At 42.4% G+C, this 27,137-nt stretch overlaps 1 protein-coding gene across 2 annotated transcripts in view; it reads left to right on the top strand.

Moving 5' to 3' along the window:
• Positions 1-27,137, top strand: part of OSBPL10 (oxysterol binding protein like 10) — a 306,798-nt gene that overhangs the window by 242,030 nt on the left and 37,631 nt on the right. For both annotated transcript variants that reach the window (XM_003781767.2, XM_003781766.3), the window contains one exon: positions 2,274-2,428. In XM_003781767.2, coding sequence (XP_003781815.1) covers positions 2,274-2,428 — 155 coding nt within the window. The remainder of the gene's footprint in view (positions 1-2,273; positions 2,429-27,137) is intronic.

Below are 27,137 nucleotides of genomic sequence, written 5' to 3'. Positions count from 1 at the left end.
ATTGTCTTGATTGCCTAGGCAAGCAGGTCTCAATTTTTTTCTCTAGTGTTTTTCTAGGACTTCCTAACTGCTTTAAAGGATGTTTACTACTTAATACAATTAAAATTTTTAAATTAATACCCTTGTATTTATGGGACAGCTGCCCAGTATTAACATCTGAATCCAATCTGGGGTCTCTGAGGTGGGATTCGGTCAGCACAACAGGTAAGAAGTAAGTATCTACCCACCTCTATTATAGCAGATTCTGGTGTCTTGAATCCTGAGTTGGTTTTCTCACTCCAGCTCTATCTGCCTTATATGCTTATGGATATTTCTCTGAAGTTCTGGTGTTAGCGACCTTTCAGCTTTTGGGTTTAGTGTTGTGAGCTCTCCTCTTTTTTTTAAAATGATATCAGGGCTACTCTCTGGATGCCTTTTTGCTATCATTAAAAAATTATGATCAAATACACGTCACATAAAATTTTCCGTCTTAACCAATTTTATGTGTACCGCTCAGTAGTGTTCAGTGTTTCACATGGTTGTGCAACCAAAACTCTTTCTGTCTCAGAAAGCTGAAACACTACACTTGTTAAAGAATAACTCCTGATTCTCTCCTATCCACTCCCCAGCCCCTGGTAACCACCATTCTCTTTTCTGTCTCTCTTTCGGCTGTTTTTATCAATTTTTATGAGAACATGAAGCTCACTCTTCTTCAAATTTTCGGTCTCTGATTTATCTTAATAGTCCTTCACTCATTCAGCACATTGATACTGAGTACACACTCTTTGCTAGACCAGGTTCTAGAGTGGGGGACACTGCTGTAAGCAAAGGCTATCTGGTTCCTGTCCTTAAGGAACTGACATTCCAGGGAGGAGAGAAAGACAGTTGACAAGTAAATGAGGGAACTGAGATCTGTGAAGACAGGGAGTGCCTGTGGGGGTGAAACTTTGGTCAAGGGGGGTCCCAGAAGGCCTTTCTAAGAAGTGATGTTTAGCTGCCCCTGGACTTGCATAAAAGACCTCCTCTCTCCCCATGTAGAAGAATGGGAGGGAGGAACAGCACAGAGAAAGACTCTAAGACTGTAGCAAGCTTGGCTCATTTAAGGAATGAAAAAAAATGCCAGCATGAATTGAGCGTAGGGAGCACTGGGGAGAAGGAATAAGATGAGGCCGGGCAGGCTCTTGGCTCTAGGCCAGAGGGGAGAGCCAGGCAGTTTAGATTGGATGCCAATTGCGATGAGAAGCCACTTGAGGCTTTTAAGTAGCAGAATTGTGTGATCTAACACTTGACATTTAAAAAAACCATTTTTGCAGGAAAATATACTTGGGTTAGATAGTACTGCACCCCCAACACCACGCACACATGTAAGCACATATACAGCTTTTTCCTGTGCCTGTTTTTTGCTTCCCTCAACCAGATTCCCCTGGGAATACCTCAGGACTGTTTGGGACACTTAGAGATTTTTCTTTAAGTAACTAGTGAAAAGGAGGACAGATAGGATGGCTTTATGGAACATCTGAGACCCTGAAATGTTGAGGATTAATTCACGAGTCAGTTTCCATTTCTGCCTAACTTTTCTTTATCATTTATCTTTACTCTTAGACTGAGAATAGCATCTCCAGAGTGTCAATCAGCTGAGTTGGAGACCAGTTTATTCTAATAATAGAATTGCTATGGGGTAAAGAAATCTGCCTCTGGTTACTCCTGTACCTGTTAGGGGGTATATAAAAATAATCTGCAATAACATATGACCCTTAAAAAAAATGTTAGAGTAGAAAGTCTTTTTTTTATGAAAATGTTTCTTGCTAGAATGGAATGAGTATGTCTGCCCTTCATGGTGGGGCTTCCTGCCATCTGCACAACCCGTCACTTCTGGGGGCATGGCCAGGCATCTCTTCTGAGCTATGTTCACTGTGTTGTTACCTGGCATTCACCCCATTTTGAGCAACTCTGTGGGATAAAATTTGACTTTGGTTTTTCATGTAAATATTTAAAAATATTTTTTAAGTTAAAAAGCAAGAAAACCATCTTTATCTGTCTTCGGTAACTTGGGAATTATTTCTGTTTAGGGTTGGAGAGAGCAATAGCCTATGATGATTCTGATCCTGAATATACAGAGACTAGTTCATCAATAGACAATCAGAATCTACACTTGGTGCTTTATTCAAAACAAGCCACCCTGTTTTATATTGGGCCCATTTTAAGTCTCCTTGTATTGTGAGGTACGGATATTTCATGAGCTATAAATGTTTAATTTGGAAAATACTTGGCATCATTCTAGGTCTTTATTTCAGAAAACATCCTGGGATGGCATGGGCCCAAGTCACATTCCACAGAGCAGATGAAAAATGGGACGCTTGGTTCTTTGCCATCAGCCAGTGCCAACATAACCTGGGCCATTTTACCAAACTCCGCGGAAGATGAACAAACCTTACAGCCAGAGCCAGAGGTAAGCGAGCGGTCCTCTCTTCGCACATTCACGGCTTGTATTATTGCTTGTTCATAAATATAGTAATTATATTTGTAACTTGCTCATCTCTTTGTTTTAAGAGGAGACAAATTATAAAATGGAAGAGTTGCCTGGAGAGACAAAACCAGCTGTGTGCATGCCTGGCACTTCTCTTGTTCTTGTGTCAGGCAGCTGCTGTGGGTGAATTGTGATCCTATGAATGAGGAATCTCCTGTTTCCATTGAAATGGGAGTCGTTTTAACTTCAAGTGAGAGAAATTCTAACAGTAAGAATCTAACATCTTATCTAACAATAAGATGATGCTTATTGACATGACGGGAGCAGTTACAATATATCATGTTGCTCTCCTCCGTAATGGCTCCTTCCTGTGGTTCCTGCTGATACAAGCTCCTGCCTCACACGCTCGGCTCCCGCATGCCCCTGAACCAGGCCCGTACCCATGGGCCAGCAGCCCAGGCTCCTTGTAGGCCCTTGTGCTGCAGCCCAGGTCCTGGCTGCAGAGGCTACTGGTCTGCCTTGTCACAGAGGAGCTACCCTGGGGATCTTGATGACCAGCCAGGCTCCAACAGGCTTCATGGACTCTATCATCTGCCTCCGGCTGGGCTCTCCTAACTCTGTCTCTAAGTGGCAGCTGGAAGGGAGCCAAATATAGGGTTTCCTTGTGTCTGTTTTGCTTTGTGTCATGAGGGAATTTTTCTTGTTTCCTTTCCTTCCCTCCCTCCCTTCCTTTCCTCCTTACTTTTTTCCTTCCTTCTTCTCTCTTCCCCCCCTTTCTTTCTTTCTTTTATTTTTTTTTGCAGTTTTTGGCTGGGGGTGGGTTTGAACCTGCCACTTCCGGCATATGGGGCCAACGCCCTACTCCTTTGAGCCACAGGCACCACCCATTTCCCCCCCTTTCTTTCTTTTTGGATGTACATGTCTTCTTGAGATAATCTCTTAAACCAGGTTGAAACCTCCTTTAACCATGTGTTCTTAATGTCAGTTGAGATCATTTTAGCCTGAAAATTGTGGAACACTCACAAAATCTGTTTTGTAATGTTGAAAGCCCCAAGGCAGCTTCTTTGATCAAATGGTCTTGGTTGTCAATTTCTTCAAGCTTCTCTTTCTGTGACAGTGACTTAGCAGCATAGCTCTTATAAAGGCAGATTAATCTGCCTATGAATGTCTCATTAGTGTCTTTAAGGTGCTTTAGCAGTAGGGTCTGAAGCAAATAGGGGCTGTGAATTTTTGAAAGGCATTTGGCCCGTATTTACAAGGAGTTTCGGGCTGAAAAAAAACAAAGCATGCAGCTGACGTGTCAGTGCATTGAAAGGTAAGTTGGCAACAGTGTAAATGGTAGACAAGTGAGTCATTAGATCTTTCATAATCATTTCCAGCAGCATTTTTAGGCTAATCTTACAGGGATTAGAAGCTAGTAAACTTACTTCTGAGGGTTGGTGATATTCCTTACTCTGTGAATCCTTCTTGGTGTTCCTTCTGCTTTTCCCTGATAGGGGCTTTCTTTGACCTTGAAGTTTGGAGGCTAAGTCTGTTGTTTTGACATAAAATTGTTGCCTACTTTGCAACAAAGTCAGCATTTGCAAAACATAATGAATAATTGTCCATAAGAAATAACTAGCTCCCATATTCAACTCTTAAAAAAAAAAATCCCTGAAGGAGAAGAATGAGCTGGATCTGGTTTTGTTAAGTTAGGGATAATCATTCATTTCTGGTTGTCATTTTTGCCCTTAATCCTTTTGTCAGAGCAATATAAGATGTTGTTTGATGTTGTTTGAGAGATTATAGAGTGGGTTGGTGTTTTGATGGTTTTTTGAGAAGGGAGAATTAGAGTCATTTTGCAAAGTCTCCCATCATTTTCCCAGCGACTACTCTGGTAGATGATTCTCAAAACCCAAACAGCTGGTGTTGGTTAGATGCTATTTTTCTTTTTAGCCCAATGTGCTTTGTTATATTTTTTGTCTTAATAGTTGAAGAAGCTAGCGATATCCACCTAATAGTTTTCCTGTCAGAAAAAAGAAAGTGTTTCCATGGCCTCCCTTCAATACAATTTGGAGAAATAACTGTAACGAATGAAGTGAAATTCCTAGAGGTTAAAAATTCCTTAGAAGAAGGTTCCTTAACCCTTTGATATAGAGAATATACTTACTTATTTAAGTGATCATTGGGGAACTGATTTTAAGTTAATTTGAATTGTAGTTATTATGGTACTTTAGTTAAATAAACTATTTCCTTCTCTTCATTATCTCAATCATGTTAGGTCTTTGTGGGGAAAAATTAGAATACAAAAGGTACCTTCCCTCTGTTGGTTCTGGCTTGCCGTAAAATAACTTATATCTCTAAGAATAATGCATTTTCAAGCTTAGTCTGTTTGATTCTCAGTGGAATAAAACTCAAAGAACAGTGTGTATTTAATACATGAGTTAAAAGAGAACTGTGGTTGGCTCTATTATTAAATGCAGTGATATTAAAATTTTATCCTGCTGGGGCTAGAACTAACTAAATGTGAAAATGAAATATTCTTCCCTAATGAAATGAGTTAGGATCTTGATTTTACCCATTAGTAGAATAATTTTCAACTCTCAAATACCATTTGAAACATAAGTGAAGGCAGAGAAGGGGTTCTGTTGTGCTTCTTTGTCAAATATGCCTTGTTTTAGGACCCGAAGGGTGGTCAGTGGGGTAGATGCTGTGGATTAGCTCTCTTGGCCTTCTTTTGACTCTGTTGATAGGAGATATTGGAGACCTAACAGGAGCATGTCCCAGACTTTGTTATAGCCAAATGTCTAAGTGTATGACAGTGCGGTGCCTTTGTATAAGTTTTGGAAGACCCAGTTCTGTCTGTTGGTGCTGCTAGCAGACAAGGTCATGGAGATCTGAGGGTTTAGAGGCTATCATGGTGGTCATGCTCATTGGTCTGGGACCTTAGTCCTCTCTGCGTAGGTGTGAGAAGCTGGTGTGGCAGCAGCGGCTTCCCAACCCTTAGACACAGCTGTCTCCAATGTGTGACTGTGAACTCACAGGTCCAAAGGGCCCCTGACTTTTGTTCCCCCTGCCCTTTTAATGATTCCATAGGCACCTAATTTCCATATCAAGTCCACTCCAATTGAAATACCTGGAGTGGTTTCTGTTTCCTGTGCTACATGATGGCTGACCAGGCTTTTGGCATAGGAGAGCACAGTGCGATACGGAGACCTATGTTGAATGACAGAGCTCACATGTGAGCACATGCACTCACCTTCCTGGAAGATACATCTGGGAGACAAAACCTCAACTTTTTTTTTTTTTTTTCAGTTTTTGGCTGGGGCTGGGTTTGAACCCGCCACCTCCGCCATATGGGGCTGGCGCCTTACTCCTTTGAGCCACAGGCGCCGCCCAACCTCAACTATTTTTTTACAAGTCAGGTTTATGAAGGCGTGATTCACAAACAATATATTTCACCCATGTAAAATTCAATTTTATCAATTTCAGCAAATCAAAAGGCAAGCTGAGTATCCCTAATCTAAAAGTCCATAGTGTAAAATGCCCCCGAATCTGAAACTTTTTGAGGGCTGACATAACACTCAAAGGAAATACTTAACTGAGTGTCTTGGATTTTGGAGTTGTGGATTTGGGATGCTCAACTGTGTAATGGAAATATTCCAATATCTTAAAAAAAAAAATCCAAATCTGAAATACTTCTGGTCCAAAGCATTTTGGATAAAGGATACTATACTCATCTTGTATAGAATTCCCCTTCCCCACAAAGATCCCTGTGTCCTTAATACTCAAATCTTCCTTCCAGCTTTGGCAACCACTGATCTGTTTCCTGTTCCTATAGTTTTGCCTTTTCTAGAATGGCACCTAAATGAAGCATAGTGTATGCAGGTTTCTGAGTTGGGCTTCTTATGCTTAGCATGATGCCTTTGAGATCCATCCATGTTGTGTGAATCATAGTGGCTCATCCCTTTTGTGTTGGCTGGAATCCATCGGATCTACAGTTCATTTATCCATTCACTAGTTGAAGAACATTTGGATTTGAAATATTTCCTCAATCCTCAATGGATAAGATGGAAAAAGAATGTCGAGTTAATTATTTGAGGCAATGTCTTGTGCACAGATGGCTACCCCGGCTTTAGGACAGTCAGTTCTATGAGTCTTGCTGCTGGAGACCCTAAGGGACAACCTTTTAAGGCTGTGCCTCAGAGCGTGCCATCACCTCCTGTCAAACTCTGCTGGCTGTCCTACTTAGAACTTTGCCTAGTTAATTGGATGGCAGTGGCAGCAGTACTGTCACAGGAACACAGACCCCCCCAAAATCTAGCAGGTTTAGGAAGACTTCTCATAATGTTTGTGTGCACTGAGCCCTAGATCAGCATGTAAGCAAAGCACGTGGACTTTGGTTGGAAATTTTTGTAAATAAACTTTTAAGTAAGCATGTCATAATATCCCCTTCCCAAAGGAAGCAAAATTGTTTTAAAAATAAAGGAGGGAGACTGATTTAAAAGATTTAGCTGAGTTCTGCCTTAAGAATTTTCATGCTCTTGGTTGAATTGTCATTTTAGCACTGAACTTTTGAACCACTTAACATATAAAGCTGTCAGTTGAAATCCTCTGACATTCAAGTTGAAGCCTGGCCGGTGTACGTCTCTTAACCCATTTTTATCATTGCTTTCTTCTTCATCTCCATGATATAGAAATGTGTAGGTAGATGTTGTTGGAGGATGTATCAGGTATGGGATGGTAATAGATATTATTTGAAGATAAACAAGGTAATATGTTGTTTTGATCCTTTAGATAATTCTTTTAACCTAATTTTCAATTGTACAGCATCATTCAGGATATTTGGCACCTATTTGTTGTCAACAGTTTGATCAAAGAGTGAGGCAGCTATCCCTGACTTAGAATGATTGAAAATCTTGTGATGACCTTCAACAGAGTTTTATTCCAAATGGTTGCTACATAGGAAATGTCATTGATCACATTTAAAATTTGTTATAAATAAGTTCCTGAGTGACAGGATTACCCTCCCCCACCCCACGTCTCATTTCATCTTCAGATAGATTGCATTTCATTCCCAGCTTCTGTAGAACAGAAGCATGGCCAATGAATCATTAAATCTTAGAATAGTCTTTAGGAGTCAAATAGCCACACCGAAGCTGGAATGGTTGACTGATTTTACCAAGCATCACAAAACTGGTGGGTGGCCGAGACAAAATTGATGTCTGGACTTCCTTTTTCCCAAGCTAGTGCCTTTACCTTTATACCTGTGGTTCCCAACCCCTGGGTCTAGAGCAGTACTGTCTGAGGCCTGTTAGGAGCCGGGACACAGAACTCCGTCCCCCCCAACCCCCACTATCTCCTCCATCCTTCCCATACTTCCCCACCATCCATGCAAAAATTGTCTTCTGTGGAAGAATCACCCACCATGACACTTAGGGACAGGGCCACAGAACAGGAGAGGAGCATTTGTATTTGTAGCCACCAGTGCCCCCCCATTGCTAGCATCACTGCCTGAGTTCTGCCTACCTGGCAGCCCATCCCCCTCCTCCATCCATGGAAAAATTGTCTTCTATGCAATCGGTCCCTGGTGCCAAAAAGGTTGGGGGACACTGCTTTATACCACACCATCTTCTGATTCTTTCAGGTACAAATAATAGCTTAAAAAATAATTTTAATTTTATCACAAAAGAGTTTAATAGGTGGTTATGATTGGGTATAGTCATTCATAAAGGCCTTGAAGATACAGATTTCTTCCGTTCCTCCTGCCATTGGCTTTTTATCCTTATGCTTGTCACTTTGTGTTTGCAGAATCATGGCTGTTGTCCCAATCACTGCATCCTCACAACATATCCTTTAGAACAGCGGTTCTCAACCTGTGGGTCTCCACCCACAGGAACTGTATTACAGGGCTGCGGCATTAGGAAGGTTGAAAACCACTGCTTTAGAAGGAAGGATGTGTTGGGGGTTCTTCTTAAGACTTGTGTTTTTATTTGGGAAGGGAAGCTCCTTATGTTATCTCATATCCGGATCTGGATCACACATGTATCCCATTGGGTCACTAGATTTTCACGAATCATCCTCTCTGGCTGTGGAGTAGAGTGTGCCTTACTTAAAATCAAAGGGTTCTGGGATCCCAGAGAGATCATAACTGGATTTTTGTTGGCAAGGAAGAAGAGGGTGGTGGCTTTCGGGTCTTCTGTACCCGCTAACCTACCCTGAGCAGATTGTCTTCATGAAGTGGTTGTCTTCACTCCCCAAGACTTTTCTGACCTGGCTGTTTCATCTCACAGAACAAATTCCTTGAGGACAGATAGTATGTCTGATTCTTCTCTGGAGCCTGCAGAACATATAGAACAGTATGATGCATGTAGTGGGTGCTCTGTAAATATGGAAAGGAGGGATGTGAATGATGAGGTCCACTGGTAGAGTTCATGACTAAAGGGCATGCTTCCCCCTGCTCTCATCGCTATTCTGGCTCTTCCCTAAGGGTTCTGGTGGCCCCGGCAGAAAGAAGTTTTACCTGTGAAGTGGCACATAACTTATGTGTGCTACTATGATAAAAGATTCATTAATGATCAGTGTCCTGGAGCTTTCCAGACAGAAGACCCTCCTATTAATTAGTCCATTTCTAGCCATTAACCTTGAACAGCTATCCAACTTGTTCTTAGATGGTTGTGATGATATGTGGAATTCTTATAACTTTTTAGAAGAACCACTGGGAATAAAAATAGAAGAGCCACTGAAGATGTTCCATTTAGATCCTAACACTATAGGAATGTAAGGTGATATGATCATCTGGATTTTTCTTTCTCTTTCTCTCTTTTTTTTGGCCACTGATCTGGAGGGAAAGTAGTTCATCTTTCATGCAAATGTGGAAGTCGTGCCTCCCAGCTAGCAGCCCCTCAAGACCTAGTAAAAATCAGAAGGATCCGGATTGTTATGTATGCTTGAAAACACCTGGCTCCCTCATTAGTTTGGTCTGTGTTCCAGGATGGTAAGACATTGTTATTCATCTGCACAAGTATTTGTTCATTTAGCAAATACTTACCAAGCTTCTACTATGTCCTGGGCATTGAATGGAGCCCCTTTTTGATTTAGCAGATTTTCCTAACTCAGTTTATTAGCTCCATGCATATTTCATATTAGTTATAATTATTCTTTATATCTTGAGATTAGAAGCAGGAACCAAGATTAGTACACCAAGACTGCATAGGTCCTGGTGGCATATGTCCGAGGGTCTCCCTATGGCCGGTAGCGATTGAGAGGACATGGAATTAGAAGTTGTGCCTCGGTGGTACTCTAGAGGGCTGTAATTGTTGTGTCTTTCATAGCTAAGAGCTCCTTCCTGTCTTGAGAAATGGCACATTCTTCCCCCCTTTCCTTTTCCTTCTTAACAACAACATAATCATCATGCACAAACCTAAGAACTTCTTGTACTTGGTGTCTGGCGCCTTTCATGAGGTTTCTGACTCTAAGGCATCATAATATATTTTCCTGTGTAACTTTAGGAAATTAATTTCAGTTCAGGCTTCCTTTTCAAGGACTTTTTCTTCTGGCCATCCCTTTTCCCTCCTTTTTCCTTTTCATGGATGATAATAAGGTTTTGTCTTCTTGGCTGGCCATGGCCTGTGTAAGTGAGGAGTGGAATGTAGTGAAGAGTCCCAGATTATGTCTTTGCTGGGGCCAGTAGGATGTGTTTTGGAGCTTTTTTTTTTTTTTTTTTTAAATAGAGAGGGGATCAATCTGTCACCAGCCTGGAGTACAGTGGTATATCATTCTAGGTCACTCAAACTCCTAGGCTCAAGTGATCTTCCTGCCTCAAGCTCCAAAGTAGCTAGGACTACAGGCACACACTGCCATTTCTAGCTAATGTTTAAAGTTTTTGTGGAGATGTTGCTTTATGTTACTTTATGTTGTCCAGAATACTCTCAAACTCCTGGCCTCACGCGATCCTCCCATCTTGGCTTCCCTAAGCAGTGGGGTTGTAGGCGTAAACCACCCTACCTGGCCTGTTTGGGGGCTTTTAACAGATTTGGACACTGGAATAAGTGACTCCTTAAGGGCAGCCTTAGGCATGTTCACCATGTCCCTCCATTCTCTCCCCTCCCCCAGGCCAGTGTGGCTTTGTGACATAAACACCCACCAGAGTACGGGGGAGGCAGCCCCCTTGGATTTACCAATTGTGAGCTGGAGCCATATGAAAAAAATCTCCAAGTGGTATAATCTCTCCTATCCTGTAGCAGTACTCAGAATTAAGCACTTTGAAACTGGTGAATGAAAAGGGCTTATCGCACTGCCGTGTTCAGTATGGGTTTTCCCTCTTCCTCCCCCTTTTCTCTTCTCCTTCCTCTCCTTCCTGTTGCCACAAAGGAAGAAAGATCTGAACCAGAGTTGAAGAGTTGAAGAGATTATAGTGATGTGGTATGAACATTTTTAGTATTCTGTTGTTTGGGGTATTTATTCTTACCCTATAAAAGTGGCCCCCAGTTTCACGAGTCTCTCCCCTTCCTTCTCACTTGTCTACTCTTGTGAAATTATACCAATAGAAATGAGCTTCTCACCCTCTGCCTGGCTTACATTTTTATTTGCACACAATGAATGATTATTCTCAAGGTGATTTATTTGCTGGCTCTGATGACGTTCTCTCCCTGAAGATGGAAAGTCGGTGCCCAGAGATTTATGATCTTGGGAAGGACTGTTCTGGAAGAAAAGAGTAAAATCTTTCTCACACATAGTTTGGGTTTTGCCTCAGTTAATCAATGAGTTCTTGTATCCCTTCTGCAATTTGAACTGAGATTTGGAGCCAGCTTATGGCCCGGGGCATTGCAGTAAGCTCCTGAATGCTAAATCATAATCACAGATTTTTAATTTGGGAGGGGTAATGATAGGTATGAGCACCTGGGCAGAATGTAGATTGTGTATGTCAGTGAAATAGTGAGAGCAAAAGAATGAGCTGTAGAATTGTCTGGAAGTTCTGGAAATGTTTTTCAGATGCTATTAATATAGGACTCAAACAGCCACTTCTCTTAAACATACTGAACAAGCAGCTGGTTAGCTGTTCATCCTGTTCCCAGGCATTTCGGGATCAGAGCCCTCCCTGCCCCTGCAGATAATAGAACAGCCAGGGCCAACGGGCTAGGCTGTGTGCAGTGATGAGCACACAGTTGGTGTTATATGACGCTCTGTCACCACTGTCTTTTTTCTTCCTCTGATGATAGTGCCTCCCGTCCCCACAAGCCATACCCTTTTCTCTGGCTCTCACTGTCCACAGCCAGCTAAGCCTGTGCTAAACTGTCTTCATGTCATGTAACGTTCTCTGTATCGATAATCAGAGTAAACGATCTTATCACTAATGAGTCTATGAAGAGTGGTGGAAATACAGCCATGTGAAGGAAGGGAAACTGTAACTATTTGGGAAATAAAATTGAACATAACTGGTAACAGTGGATCAATCCCTAAAACCACAGAGGTCCTCTTCCCATTGCCACAAATCTCCACTCCGTTTTCTTGATCATCTTATTAGAATTGCTTTGTTTAAAAAAAAAAAAAAAAGGAATGTATACAAGTTTGGTTTTTCATAGGTCTTTTAAAATTCATATTGTAAGAGTATCAAATATCAACGTGTTTCAGAAAAAGTGTAGGATTTAACCTACACTAGGAGTTTAAAACAGCTTTGTAAGTTACTCTGGAAGTGGACCCACCCCTGTAATGACAATAGTTTTTGGAAAGCATTAGATTCCAAATATCTTCTTTTCAGCAAGTAATGTACTGGAATGCAGAGCCAGTTTGTAGTTTTGCCTTAAAATATGTATTTATTATGTAAGTCAGGGAGAAAGTGACTCCTTTGGGGGACGTGAACTTTTCTCATAGCAGATTGATGCCAGTTTCACACACTGAATTAAAACAAGAAAATGGAAGCAAGAGAAAGGGACTTCCTTTTATGTTGACTTGCCATTAAAAAAATTCCATTTTGGTGAATTTTTAGCACCAAAGAAACTTTATTTAGAGTGGGATCTTATATAGAAACCCCCAAGAATGGGGAAATGCTTGCCCATTTTAGATATTGCTCTGTTAGACCAATGGTTCTCAGCCAGGTGAGGGGAGACTCCTCATGCCATGTTGAAGTGAGGGACAGATGCTCGTGACAGTTACTCACTGAGCCTTGACCATAACTGGAGTCCCCACCCCGCAAAAGCAAGCTTTTTGTTTATATCCTTTGAAAACACAGGTTTTCTGAAGAAGCTTAAGATACAAAAATAACAGTAACAACGAGATCTTGGTTTTGGTAATTTAGCTGGTGAGATGAGTTAAGAAGTTTTTCCAAGTCTCAAAAGTATTTGGGGGAGGTGCGTTTAACAGATCATACTTCTAGGATCATAGGAATGAAGCGCCTATTCTCTTTCTTCTCTTCAGCGTTTTGACATAAAGGAAAGTCACTTTAAACTGTTCCTTGATTGGGGGGATTAGCATGCTGTCTGTCTGGAGCTCCAGCTGTGATGTCTGATAGAGCACTTTGAACCTAAGATCTTTCAGTGATTGCCTGTAAGAACATGAGCATGTGAATTATTAATGGTTGTAGTAATAGTAATTTCCTGATGGAAATATTGTGATAATTATATTAGATCATATATTTACAGGGGTTTTCTCAATGTCTGGCACTCAACAGTAAGTCAGTCCTTACTAAAATTATTCTTTGGTCAACCTAGCTTCTCTTTATTTGTAGATAAGAAGTAGGTTGGGAAAGCCTTAAGAATATTTGTTGTTATATTATTCTGGGCTTCTTAAATGAGATTCATTTTTCTTTGGTTAATCTTTCTTTCTTTCTTTTTTTTAAGAGATAGAGTTTCACTTTGTCACCCTTGGTAGAGTACAGTGGTGTCACAGCTCATAGCAACCTCCAACTCCTGGGCTTACAGGATTCTCTTGCCTCAGCCTCCTGAGTAGCTGGGACTACAGGCCCCTGCCACAATGCCTGGCAATTTTTTTGTTGTAGTTTGGTGAGGGCTGGGTTTGAACCTGCCACCCTTGGTATATGGGGCTGGTGCCCTACCCACTGAACCACAGGCACTGCCCTCTTTGGTCAGTCTTTCAAAGGAGTAGTCTGGGTGTAAATAATGACATCTCTCATTTGTATGTGGGACATGATTTACAAATAGCTTTCATTAATAATTTATTTAAATATAGCGTCTCCAGACATAGCTAATTTAATAATCACCAAGGTAGTTTAGCTGCTGGTGTCTTGCATGGGGTTTTCTCTGAGGAAGTCCTAAAGTCCTGTGGCCAGTTGTCCATATGGGTGCAGGTCAGTGAGCGTCCAGAAGCCCAGATACACTGATTTTTAGTGCATATCTCAGACTTGCGCACCAGAGGAAGTCTGGGTATAGAGAAACAAAGAAAACAGAAGTAGGCTGTATTTGTTTCCCATTGCTTTCACAACACATTTCTACAGATTTATAATCTTACAGTTCTGTAGGTTAGATAGAAGTCTGACATAGATGTGTTAGTAGGCTAAAATCAAGGTGTTGACAGGGCTGCCTACCTTTCTGGAGATTCTAGAGGAGAATCAGTTTCTTGGCTTTTCCAGCTTCTAGAGGCTACCTGTTTCCCTTGGCTTGTGGCTCCTCCTCCTCCTTCAGAGCCAGCAGCATTGCATGTCACTGACCATGCTTCCATAGTCACATCTCCCTCTGACTTCCCGTTGCTCCCTCCCTCTTCCACTTTAAGGTTCCTCTGGAGTATGTTGAGCCCAGCCAGATAGTCTAGGATAATCTCTATATTTTAAGATCAGCTGATTAGCAATCTTAACAACTTTTAATTCCCTATTTCACACACCCAGCATATTCACAGTCCTGGGGATTGGACTTTGTACAACTTTTGCCCATTATTCTGTCAATGACAGCAGGTGAATTGGCTGGCATTCACCAAACACATTGGAGGTACCATAGAAATAAAACTGGACTTCATCTTTGACCTGAAATCAAGCAGGTTCTTACTCCCTTTGAGGAAAGCAGTCAGCTTAACTGGATTCATTATTGGAAGAGAAGCAGCAGGCTTTGCTTTCTGCACACAGTGAAACCTTTGCAAACTCACTTTCCCAATCTGCCAAGGCACATCACCCTCATCTCCTCCCTCTACCCCCTAAAAGCCTCAGAATTATGCCACATATGAACCATAATTTCTCATCTTTGACAGTTCTCACAATTTGTAGCTTGTCAGTAGGAGGAGGTAGATTGAAAAAATTATTATAAAATAGCATAAATATTTCATAAAAATACAGTATGGAATTTATAGAAAGTCAGAAGCAAACCCCCATTATTTTGACTCTTCCTTTTGATGACCTCCTGGAAGGGGTTACTGTGAATCTCTTCTGGGGAATTTGCACAGAAAACATATGTATTTTTGCTGAAAAAAAAAAATGTTTATACGGAATCACATTATAGATATAATATCTTGTGGGTTTTTAATTTTTAATTTAACAATATATCGTAGGTATCTTCCTGTGTCAGTATACAGAGATTGTTTACATTCTTTTGAACAGCTGCAGAACCATTCCATTCTATGAATGGATCATAATTCATGGAGTTATGTAGCGTGCTGCATTTTACCAGTAATTTATTTAACCCAGACCTTAGGAAGCAGCATTTAGGTTGTACAGTTTCTCACCACTACAAATTGTGCCCTATGTCTACTTCTATATACTTATGCAAATATCTTACACAGGGAAACTTTTTAGCCGTGGAATTTAAGTGAATTTAAATTTAGTCAGCAACTGTAGGAATTTAAAATTTTAATAAGTTATTACTGAATTGCCGTCCAAGATGAGGGTAAATTTATCCTCCCTTGGCAGTTGTGTAAGGGCTGCTGTTACCCTGAACGTTACCATTAAGAAATGAATGTCAAACTCTTCTTTCATTGCCATTTTTTTAGATGAGAAATGGCATCTTGTTTTTAAATTTCTATTTTGATAATTATGAGTGAAGTGAGGCATATTTTCACATACTTATTAGCCATTCCCATTTCTTTGTCTTTGACATGTTGTTCGTAGCCTTTGTGCATTTTTCAGTTAGGTTATTGACTTCCTAATTAATGTTTTCTATGAATTCTTTTTAGTTATCAAGCTAGTGCATTCTTCATAATCTGGAGCAAGTATTTCTCCACTTTTTGGGGTGCAGTTTCGGGGATAATGGCAGTGATCATGGTTATAGTCACCACTATATGATTTTTTCAAATGAAGATCCCTTAGCTTGAATTGTTTTTGAGAGTCATGTTCACCTTTAGTGTTAGTTTAGAATCTGGGTTGGGAACTTTGTGGAGTTATCTAGAACACCCAGTGGAATGAGCCACCAGGGATTCTTGTGTTGGCTGGTTTTTTTTTTTTTTTTTTGGCCAGGGCTGGGTTTGAACTCGCCACCTCCAGCATATGGGACCAGCGCCCTACCCTTTTGAGCCACAGGCATCACCCGTGTTGGCTGTTTTGTAGGACAGTACAGCAGCTATAGGAACGTACACGGATAGACACATCACCTTGCAAGACTTGAGCAGTCTCCTCTTTAAGAGAATTGCTCCATTGAGAGGTTGTTATCCCACTCAAAGGCAAATGCCCAAATGTGTAGAGATGCATTCTATGGAGGTTCTAGTTTGGCCCTCCAGTCCCCATCCAGGGTCTGATGTTGCCGGCTTCTATGCAGGATCCTTGTTAAGTTCAAAAAACAATAGTTTCATTTCTTAAAAATGAGACACAAGTCAAACTTTCTTTTTTATTTCAAAGACATCGAATGAAGGATGGCATGATAAAGGGTCCCGTTAAATATCAATTTTAAATAAAGTGTCATGTACTCCGGGCTATTTTGAAACTCACATGAAGGATGTGTTTCATGATCTTGTTTTATGAATAAGATGGAGATAGATGTGTTGTTCAGAAATAGAGAATTCTATCAAAAATCTCTACCCAAATGATGAAAAGCCTAGCTAGGAGAGTCATGATCAGGCTATTTTATGTGGCAGAAATAGAAATTTTGCACGTCAGAGTGGTACAAGCAAACATTAGAAGTTAGTATTTAGAAGTGTATAGGACCTACCTGAGTATACTTGTGCTTTAACATTCAAGTTCTTTTTTTGAGCTGAATATAGTAACCCCACAATTCTGATCACTAATAATGCCACCACATGCTGTTTGCATTACCCTAGGATGATTACAGCTGTCTCACAAATTTCCCCTTGAAGATATCATTGAATGATGCATTTGAGGGCAGGGCAAAGTAGAGCATGATAACGTGACAGTTTTTAAAGCAGAGGACATAGTGAGCCTCGTTTGGATTTTATTGGAATGGAATGATATGAAAAAAATATGAATTGCTACAATTACCCTCTTAGGTCCTGGATATCATTTCACATTTGAGTAAAAGTACAGAGAGGCTTCTTTTAATATCCTCTGTCACAGTGGCTAGAAAAATGGACACATATAATGCAAATTAAAAAGAAGAGAAAATGCCTCCTATCTGAGTCAAAAGCTATTGGATGGGATTTAGAGATTGTAGCTTTAACGTAGCTTTATGGGTGCTTCTTCATTGTGGAATTAAGACCTGTGGTTGTTTGGTTTTTGTTTTTTTTTTTTCCTACAAAATGCTGGAGCCTATTTTCTCCTGGTGCATCTGCCTTGGTTTGTTAATATTTACAGAAATCAGGATATAATGGGCATATACCAAAGCTATTTTCAAGGAAAGTAAAAAGCCTAAAATTACCTGAGCTTCAGATTGTTTCTAAAATTCTTAGCTCCTGATCTGCTTGTAGTACTAAATCATTGGGTATTTTGAGAGTCTGGAGATAATGATCCAGAAACTCTACCTCTTGAAGTGAAATCAGGGAAGCTTGATTTGGGCCCTCGAAGGCTGGGATGCTACTGTCTATGTCTTGATATGTGACCGGCACATAGAAAGGCCTCAGCAACTGTGCCTTCTGTGTGGCCTGGAGAGAACATTATAACGTAATCTGCAGAAGAGTTCTTAACACACTTTGCTTTTTCCATTATTCATGATACAATCCCTCTTGGCCTGCAAAGAACAGTAAATGCCTCTTGCTTTTAATGACTTGTAAATCAAAACTGGTCTGTGGTTTGCAGCGCCACTGGTTATTTCCTTCAAGTTATTTTATCCTTCTGAAATTTCTACTGGAGAAAATTAGTGGGGAATTTCCAGGTGAGAAGCATAAGTAATTAAAATGGACAGATAAAATTCGAAGTCAGAACGACTGCCTGAATTGAATGGCCACTGATGAAAATACAATTACTCTCATCGAATCCAACTTGATGGCTTTCTGAATCAGTTTTGGGGGTCGTCAGATGAAATTTCGAGAACCTGGTGTAATATGGAGAAATACAGTCTCTTTCTTTGACTTGTGCCTACTCAGTTTATGAGCAATGTTGCCCGTTTGTGTGTGTTTGGAGCTCCTGTAGCGTCTGGCACAGAGCCAAGTTCACAGGATCAGAGTGGGTTGGTAGCACAGCCCCTATGAGCTCTTCCCTGGTGCCACGCCTCTGCCACCCCTCTTTGCTTTTCTCTGCTATTCCCAGCAGCCCCTGTGGCCTGAGGCCATTAGAGCAGTGCTTCCAAATGCTAGTGCACATCAAACCACCTGGGGAGCTTGGTCAACTACAGGCTCTCTAGAGCAGTGGTTCTCAACCTTCCAAATGCTGCGACCCTTTAGTGCAGTTCCTCATGTTGTGGTGACCCCCAATCATAAAATTAGTTCCTCACCACAACATGAGGAACTGTATTGAAAGGTTGTGGCATTAGGAAGGTTGAGAACCACTGCTCTAGAGGCTATGGGAGGAGGGGAGAGGGGGAGTTGCTGTTCGTGGATATAGAGTTTTAGATTTGTAGGATGAAAAAGTTCTAGAGTCTGTTGGACAACAGTGTCACTATAGCTATTACTGCTGAACTGTATGCTTCAAAATGGTAAAAAATATCAGCCTGATGTGGTAGCTCACACTTGACATCTGGGAGGACAAGGAGGGAAGATAGCTTGAGCTTAGGAGTTTGAGACCAGCCCGAGCAAAACTAAGACCTCATCTGTACGAAAAACAGAAAAAATTGGGCAGTACCTATGGCTCAGTTAGTAGGGTGCCGGCCCCATATACTGAGGGTGGCGAGTTTGAACCTGGCCCCAGCCAAACTACAACAACAACAACAACAAAATAGCCAGGTGTTATGGTGGGCACCTATAGTTCCAGGTACTCAGGAGGGCTGAAGCAAGGGAATTGGCTAAGCCCAAGAGCTGGATGTTGCTGTGAGCTGTGATGCCACGGCACTCTACTGAGGGTGATAAAGTGAGACTCTGTCTCAAAAAAAAAAAAAAATTAACCAGGTGTCATGGCATGCACCTGTTATTCTCAACTACTCGGAAGGATGAGGCAGATGGGTTGCTTGAGCCCAAGAGTTTGAGGTTGCTGTGGGCTATGATGGTGACACTATACTCTAGATAGGGCAACAAAGTGAGATGTTGCCTCAAAAAGAAAATCATTTGGTTATGATTTAATTAAAAAAATCCTTTTAAAAAAAAGAAAATCATTTGTAAGAGATTATTGAAAAAGTGATTAAAATTTTTTTTTGAGACAGAGACTTACTTTGTCACCCTTGATAGAGTGCTGTGGTGGTATACCTAACAGCAAACTCTTGGGCTCCAGTGAGATCTTCCCTCCACCTCCTAAGTAGCTATGACTACAGGTGCCACAATGCCTGGTTATTTTTATTTATTTATTTTTAATTGTAGTTTATTTATTTATTCATTTATTTAGAGTCTCAATTTGTCACCCTTGGTAGAGTGCCGTGGTGTCACAGTTCACAGCAACCTCAAACTCTTGGGTTCAAGTGATTCTCTTGCCTCACCCTCCAAAGTAGCTAGGGATATAGGTGCCCGCCACAGTGCCTGGCTATTTTTAGAGATGAAGTCTCACTCTGGCTCAGGCTGGTCTCAAACTCGTGAGCTCAGGCAATCCATCCATCTTGGAGCCACAGTGCTAGGATTATAGGTGTAAGCCACTGTGCCCAGCCAAAAGTGAGAACAGTATTAAGTCGGAATAAATTGATCCATTTGTCAAAACTCATGGAACTGTACATGAATTTCTGTACATTGTACCAGGTAAATATTATAAGTATGCTTCAATTAAAAGAATAAAAGCTAAGAAAACAACAAATACACAGGTCAATGCCCCTGTCCCAGAGTTTCTGAGTCAGCAGGTCTAGCTGGAGTGGGACCCTGGAGGGTGTTTCTATCCAGTCCCCAGCGAAACTGACGCTGCAAGCCAAGGACCACACATTTGAGTAGGCCTGACTCCGAGCTTTTTCTGCTGCCAGTCTGTATACCCTTATTGTTTTGCATCATTTTTCCCGTTTCCACGTTAGTGTTCAAGCCCATAACTGCATAACTTGTAAGAAAAGCAAGACACTTTATAATTAGTGGCATCAAATGTACAGTCTGAAAGAATCACTGGTGTACCATTGACTTCAGTCTCATTGTGTTTACTTTCCAAATAAAGCCATTCACCATCTGCAGAATCAGAAGAAATCCATCACCCAGCACCAAGCACAAATCAATAATAATTTAAACTGTGGCTAGAGAAAGCCGGAATGCTATTGGCGTGTACCAGCAGTTAGAATAGAAGCAAGTCATAGGCAGTGGAATTTCATTAATGAGGGTTTTAGGCACAGAATTATTTTATTACTGCGGGTTAGCCCACTTACTTCGGTCTGTCATCATGTTTGTAAAATTGTTCTTTTGTGTTTCATTACGAGTTTTAGATTTTCAAAGTATAACTTATTCCTGCTGAGCTTTATATTACCAAGAGGTTAAGAAAGATAGGTGGCTCGGCGCCTATAGCTCAACCGGCTAAGGTGCCAGCTGCGTACACCTAAGGTGACGGGTTCGAATCCCCAGCCCGGACCCGCCAAACAACAATGACGGCTGCAACCAAAAAATAGCCAGGCGTTGTGGCGGGTGCCTGTGGTCCCAGTGGTGGAGGCAGGAGACTCGCTTGAGCCCAGGAGTTGGAGGTTGCTGTGAGCTGTAATGCCAGGACACTCTATCCAGGGGGACAGCTTGAAGCTCTGTCTCAAAAAAAAAAAAAAAAAGAAAGAAAGATAGGCCTGGCAGTGACCTGTGAGTGACCCCAGCGAAGGTTCCCCTGGAGTTTAGAGGAGGGAGAGTTTGCTCCTACCCGACTGCTAAGAGCCAGCAGCATGGCATGGGTACTGTTTCTGCCGAGAAATAACGCATAGTGCAAAGAGTGAATTGAGAAGGCAGTAAAACTTTAGAGCAACCTGTAAAACTTGCTGCAAAGATGAGCTGTTTTTTCTATACTCTTCCTTATGGTAGCCATAAGCCATGTCTGCCTACCGAGTACTCAAAATGTGGCAAGTGCCGACTGGGCATGGTGGCACACACCTGTAATGCTAGCACTTTGGGAGGCTGAGGAGAGTGGACTGCTTGAGCTCAGGAGTTGGAAACTAGCTGGAGCAGCAGTGAGAACCCATCTCAACTAAAAATAGAAAAATTACCTGGGTGTTGTGGTGGAAGCCTGTAGTCCCCGCTACTTGGGAGGCTAAGGCAAGAGACTTAAGCCTAAGAGTTTAAGGTTGCTGTGAACTATGATGCCACAGCACTCTACCCAGGGCAATAGAGTGAGACTGTCTCTAAAAAAAAAAAAAAAACAAAACAACTGGGGCAAGTGCCATGAGGAACTGAGTTTTAAATTGTATTTACTTTAATTTTTTGGGGGACAGCGTCTCATTATATCACCCTCGATAGAGTGAGGTGGAGTTACAGCTCACAGCAACCTCTTGGGCTTAAACGATTCTCTTGCCTCAGCCTCCCAAGTAGCTGGGATACAGGCACCTGCCGCAACGCCTGGCTATTTTTTTGTTGTAGTTGTCAGTGTTGTTTAGCAGGCCCAGGCTGGGTTCTAACCCTCTAGCTCCAGTGTATGTGGCTGGCGCCCTAACCACTGAGCAACAGGCACCGAGCCTATACTTAATTTTAATTAACTTAAGTAGCTTCTTGTGGCTCATGGCTACTGGCACATACAATGACAAGGGAGTTCACTGTCAAGTCAGTCTGGGTTAGAGGAAGTTTAGGGAGGAAGCCTTAAATGTTGGCTGGGTGAATAAGCAATTTCCTCTGGGCAATGAGAAGGGATTGAAGACTTTTGAACAGAGAAATGAGAAGAACATTCTGGCAGTACAATACAAGACAAATTGTAAGAGGAGTTTGATCTAGGAAGGTGTTAGGGTCATAAACCCACATACTTGATGCTTAGAGTGTGTGTGGGAGGGAGTAGGCTCCCCTACAGAGTCTGGGTAGGGGTAGGTGTGGGGGAGGTGGGCTTACCGGCTTGAGCCTGGATAAGCCTGGTGAACAAAACAGAAGGCAGATACTTCTCCTGGGTGCCTTTGTCAGGGTAGAGAGGAGGGGCGCCAAGAAAACAGCCCTTTTCTCCTGAGTCTTCTTAGCTGCCTTCCATTGCCCATGCTTGTACAGTAATTGGATCTACAGTTTGGGCCAGTCTGTTTTGCTTCTGGGTCACCATGGCTTCTTGTGTCTGCTTTCTTTCTTCCTTATGCACCTGCTGCCCTCTTACTCCCTCCCCTGTGATTAGTGGGCCCTTGCTAGCTTCCTGTTTGATCTCTCATAAAAAAGAGCCTAAAATCAAACCGCTGTCTGCCCAGCAAGGCTGCAAGTTCTTGACCATGTCTGATACTGTTGTGTTTCTGCACTGTGTGGCTGACCCAGAGCCTGGTGTGTTATTCACCCATTAAGGAAAGAGAACGGACATGGAACCTTTCACCACCACCCCTGGGCGTGTCGGTTTCGCTGGGTCTTTGCAGGAATCTTCCAGAATGGTTCTCAGTGTCCCACTGGTTTTTGCCTATAATCTAATCACTGCTTAGTTACCCATACATCTCCTTGAGGCCTCAGTTATTACTCACCCTCATCAAAATCTTCAGTAGACCCTCATTTCCTTAAGAGAAAGGCAAGTGTTTAATTCCTTTACTTATGCAAGTAATAAGTCAGTGTTAGCTCTCTTTTTTGTTGGTATAGACACAGCAATAAGCAAAACAGAGTTTTGGTTCTTGTGAGCTGACATTGTACAGGGGGAAGAGATGATAAATAAATTAATATGTGATACAGTTGAGAGTGAGCAGTGGTGAGAGGAAGACGGGAAAGGGTGCTGGGTTAGATGGAAGTGAAGGCCCCTGGTCAGGGGATGTTTGGCTGGAGATCTGAGGCGTAAATCAGGCAGGGGACTAGAAGAGGAGCAGTAGCAGTATGTGCAAAGGCCCTGAGGCATGTGTTCAGGAACAGAAGGTGTCTGGTAAGGGATGAGCAAGGTGAACCAGGAGGGAAGAGAAGAGAGGAGAAGTTGTGGGGCAACATCATGTTTGGGTCTCATAGGCTACAGTCAGCACTTTGACGTTTATTCTGAAAAAGTAGGGACATTTATTTAACACATTGACTGCCACACTAGAAAAAGAATTTTTTTCCTTGGGGTCACAGTGTTTTATTATATGGTTCCCAAGGTAGAGATGTGTGAGTTATATATATGTTACAAGGCCCCAGGGTCAAAAGTAATGTAAATAAGTACAACTTACTTAACAGTTAATGTGTTAAGATGCCTTCTGGATACTGTGAGTATATAGAGACTGGAGAAGGGGCTGAGGAGGAGAGAGACTGATTGGAAAGTTGTTGCAGTGATTAGCTGAGAGGTGATGGTGCTCATGCAAGGTTGGTAGAGGTTGTGAAAAGTGTCAGATTCTAGATATAATTTGCAGGATTTGCTGATGGACAAAGAGCTGAGGTGGAAAGAGCATAAGTTAAGGATGGTGTTGAGGGTTTTGGCTGAGTGACTGGAAAACCAAAGCTGTTATTCACTGAGATGGGGAGGATCACATTTTGGAGGTGTGGAATGGAAGGTCTGTTTAAAACACATGAAGTTGAGTTGCCATTAGATGTTGTGTTGGTTTTCTATTTGCTGATGTCACAAATGGTCACAGACAAATGAGTTTAAAACAAGACAGATTTATTCTCTAACAGTTCTATAAATTAGAAGTCTGACACAGGTGTCAGTAGGCTAAAAGCAAGGTATTGGCAGAGCTGCATTCCCTTCCAGAGGTTTTAGGAGAGTATCTGTTCTTTGGTTTTTCCAGCTTCTAGAGATTGTCTGCTTTCCTTGGCTTGTGGCCCCATCCACCATATTCAGAGCCAAGAACATTTATATCTTTTTGACCTTGCTTCTGTCCTTGCATCTATTTCTGACCACAGCCAGAAAAGAGTCTCTGATTTTAGGGATTCATGTTTTTACATTGGGCCCATCAATTCAGGGTAATCGTCCCATCTTCAGGTCCTTAATTAAATCATATCTGTAAAGTCCCTTTATCATCAAGTAAAGTAACATATTCATAGGTTCCAGGGATTAGGACCTGCAGGGGTATTATTCTGCCTACCTAGAATAGGTAAGGGGAAGATGTTGAATAGGCAGCTGAATTCACAAAGTGTGAGTTCCAGGGAGAAGGCTGACCTTGGGATATAAATATAGAGGATTAAGTTGTTTTACCCCCTTATGGGATCAGATGAACTCTCCAAGGGAGTGAGCCTATGATGGCCAAAGCCACATCCCTGGCCTCAGCCAGACTGACCCATAGTAACATCATCTCTATCTTTTACTGTGTCATCCCTTCTGGTGGACCATCCCTCCTTTCCATGGTTGCTTGAAGTTCTTTGGTGACAGCCAGCCCAGCGAGCCTCTCCAATTACCCTGGCAACGGCCTGGCCTTTGTTATTTGATTTCGCAACCTGTGTCTTTTCATTCACTTTTATTTTTTTAACAACTTTGTTGAGATATAACACACACTCTAAATAAATCTCCCTTTGAAAGTAAACTAGCCATTTGATGGATTTTGGTGTATTCACAGGCACGTGTCGTCATCACCACAGTCAATTTTAGAACATTTCATCACCTCAAAAATAAACCCTGCACCCCCATTAGCCATCGCCCTCATTCCACTCATCTTTCCAGCCCTCGTCAGCCGCTAATCCACTATGTCTCTTATCAGAAGAATCACAGTATGTGTCCTTTTGTGTCTGGCTATCCTTTTAATTTAATTTTAAATTGGATTTTGTCCTTGAACCCTCAAGTTTTCATCATTTTTTGTTGGTTTTATTAATTCATTTCTTTAAAAAAATTATAGAACACCATTATAATCCACCTTTCTGTTGAGATTCTAGAAATGAAACCTGAATTAGGTAGGATTCCTCCACTGAGGAGTTCCAGTTAGGGTAAGCTGACAACTACATGGCCCCTGCTCCCTGTTCCTAACTGATCAGAGCATTTTTTCTCCCCAGTCCTGGAGATGGCTTTTGTGTCATTTTCAACCCATGGCCTATGTCATTCTCAATTCATGGCCCTCGGTATTGGCCCCAAATAATCATTGTTCCTCCACCAAAAGCAGATTGACATTCTCGGTCTACTTGGAGAGGAGATGTACTTTTGCATAAATACAATTCACTAAGTGCCCAAAGGAGCTTGTCCATTGGGGATGGGGATTCCTTGGTAGGATGGAGGTTCCACCTCTGCCCCGAGAAACGTGATTGAACTGAGTCTCAAGTGATGAGTTGGAATATGCTGATTCCACCCAGGGCTAGAAGGAAGAAAGATCCGTGCACACCTCCCAACAAGCTATCAGCCTGTCGAATGTAGAGACTGCATCATCTGTATTTAATGTGTTTGCTACTTGTGGGCATTTGAGGTGGCTGAGTAACCTTTCAGGCTGGTACCTACTGTTGACCCACCCTATGTCTAAAGCCACTGCTTTTCCCTTTTACCAGAGCTGTAGGAAGGCTGGATTGGAGTCTTGAAGGCATTTATTCCTTACCTTTCATAGGCCTGGAGGAGTTGGGTAGCTGTGAATGGCAGGCCCACTGCCCTGTCACCTCCAAACCACAGCTGGTCCTTGGGGGCTGTGGGAAGGTCTCTCTCTCTGCCTTGTGTTTGTCTTGCATAGTTCCCACATCTCCATGTGACCTTGATATAGACATTTTTTGAAATTTCTATGAATCCATTCCTGTTTATAGCTCCAGACCAGGGAAGTGATGCTACCTGGTGGCCGGGGTCATGGACTCTTTGAGGATCCAGACTGTTATAGCCCTAGGGTCCTCAATGTCCTCATTGCTGGGGAAGCCTAGGAGACCAACTTGGGTGGCACCATGCAGCTTCTAGAAGGGTGCTGCTGCAGAGGAGGGGAGTGGCATAAGTAGGGGGTGCCTTAGCAGTGACCACAGTCAGCATGCCATGGGCACTACTGTGTGCCCTAGTGTGAAATCAGCAGCCCCATGAGAGCACAGCTGTTTACCAAGTATTTTCTGCTTGCCAGCCCCTGTGCTCAGTGATTTTCTATGCTTTGTCTTGTTGAGACCTCTCAGGACTCCTGCAAGGTATGGATAGTACCATCTCCATCCTATGGACGAGGAGACTGAGCCTTACAGGTGGAGAGTAGCATCTTCAGAATTATCTCCTGGACTGTCTATCTGCAGCCAGAGCTCTGAGCTTTTGCTTCATGCTTCGCTATCTCCTAGAGCTGCGGTGATTGATTGTGTTCTCTAGTTTTGTGGCGTCTTCCTTTTCCTTGTGGCGACTTCTATCCAGTGCTAACAAACTTCCTGTCATCTGTGCTGCTTGTGCAACAAAGAATGAGGCCCACGGTGACTGCGGTCCCTCCACCCCGCACAGCCTGTCAGGAGGCTAAGCCCTCGACCACGTTACAGGTTCAGGGCTGGGTTAGCTTTTGAAGGGCCGGCCTTCTGCTCAGAGATGATGCTGTCAAGTCCCTGACACCGTGTTTGGCGCCTGTCAGGGCCCTTCCCTGCTCCTTTTTTCTGGGCAGCAGGCTAATGCTAAAGGAATGTACACGTTTGATTTGCAGCCTCTCGAGCCCTGCATGCTGGTGGTCAGTATTCTCCTCAGCATGCTCTGAAAGCCATAACTGCAAAGTGATTGCTTACTGCTTCATTTGCTGGGCTGCTTTCTTTCTTTCTCTCTCTCTTTTTTTTTTTTTTTTTTTGGACTTTCTTTAGGTTTTCTTTGCTCCTTCTTGGTTCCTTTCTGTTTCCTTTTCATTTGAAAGTGGTTTGAATCTGGTTTCTAAGCAGATATGTGGAAATTAGACAAAGACATGCTGCTGTTTCCCGCGAATGTTTCCCTCTGTGTTATGGGGTCACTGTTGAATCTTCCTGGTCTAGTTGTCCCTGATTATCTTGGCTGATGATGAATGCCCCTCACTCTCTCCCCTTCCTTTTACCTGCCAGGATATATTTTATTGAAAATTAACCTTTCTGCAGGTCGGCCCCTTTGCTCAAGAAGAGCATCTGTCCTTCCAGTCTGTGAGAGCCAAGTGTGGTAAATGTGTGTGTATGTGTGGTTAGAGCAAGCCAGCCAGCTCATCCACTGGGAGGCGGCCGGAGAATTGTGATGTCAGTGGCACCAGCTCAGCATCCCCAAAATGGCAGCTGGGACCAGCCTGCTGTGTGGACATGCTTGTACTTGGACCTGTCAAGGATAAGAGGCAACTTCTCCATCAGGTTCCCCGTCACAGTGCCCTCATTGTTGAATCTACCTCCAAATGGCAAGATAAGGTCCTCCACATACAGCGCTGGCCTTCAAGGC

This window comes from Otolemur garnettii, unplaced genomic scaffold (assembly GCF_000181295.1).
Source record: "Otolemur garnettii isolate 467f Iridium unplaced genomic scaffold, OtoGar3 scaffold00002, whole genome shotgun sequence".
NCBI classification, from domain to species: Eukaryota; Metazoa; Chordata; class Mammalia; order Primates; family Galagidae; genus Otolemur; species Otolemur garnettii.
The sequence above is the reverse complement of the archived record's forward strand: the minus strand, read 5'-3'. Positions and strand labels throughout refer to the sequence as shown.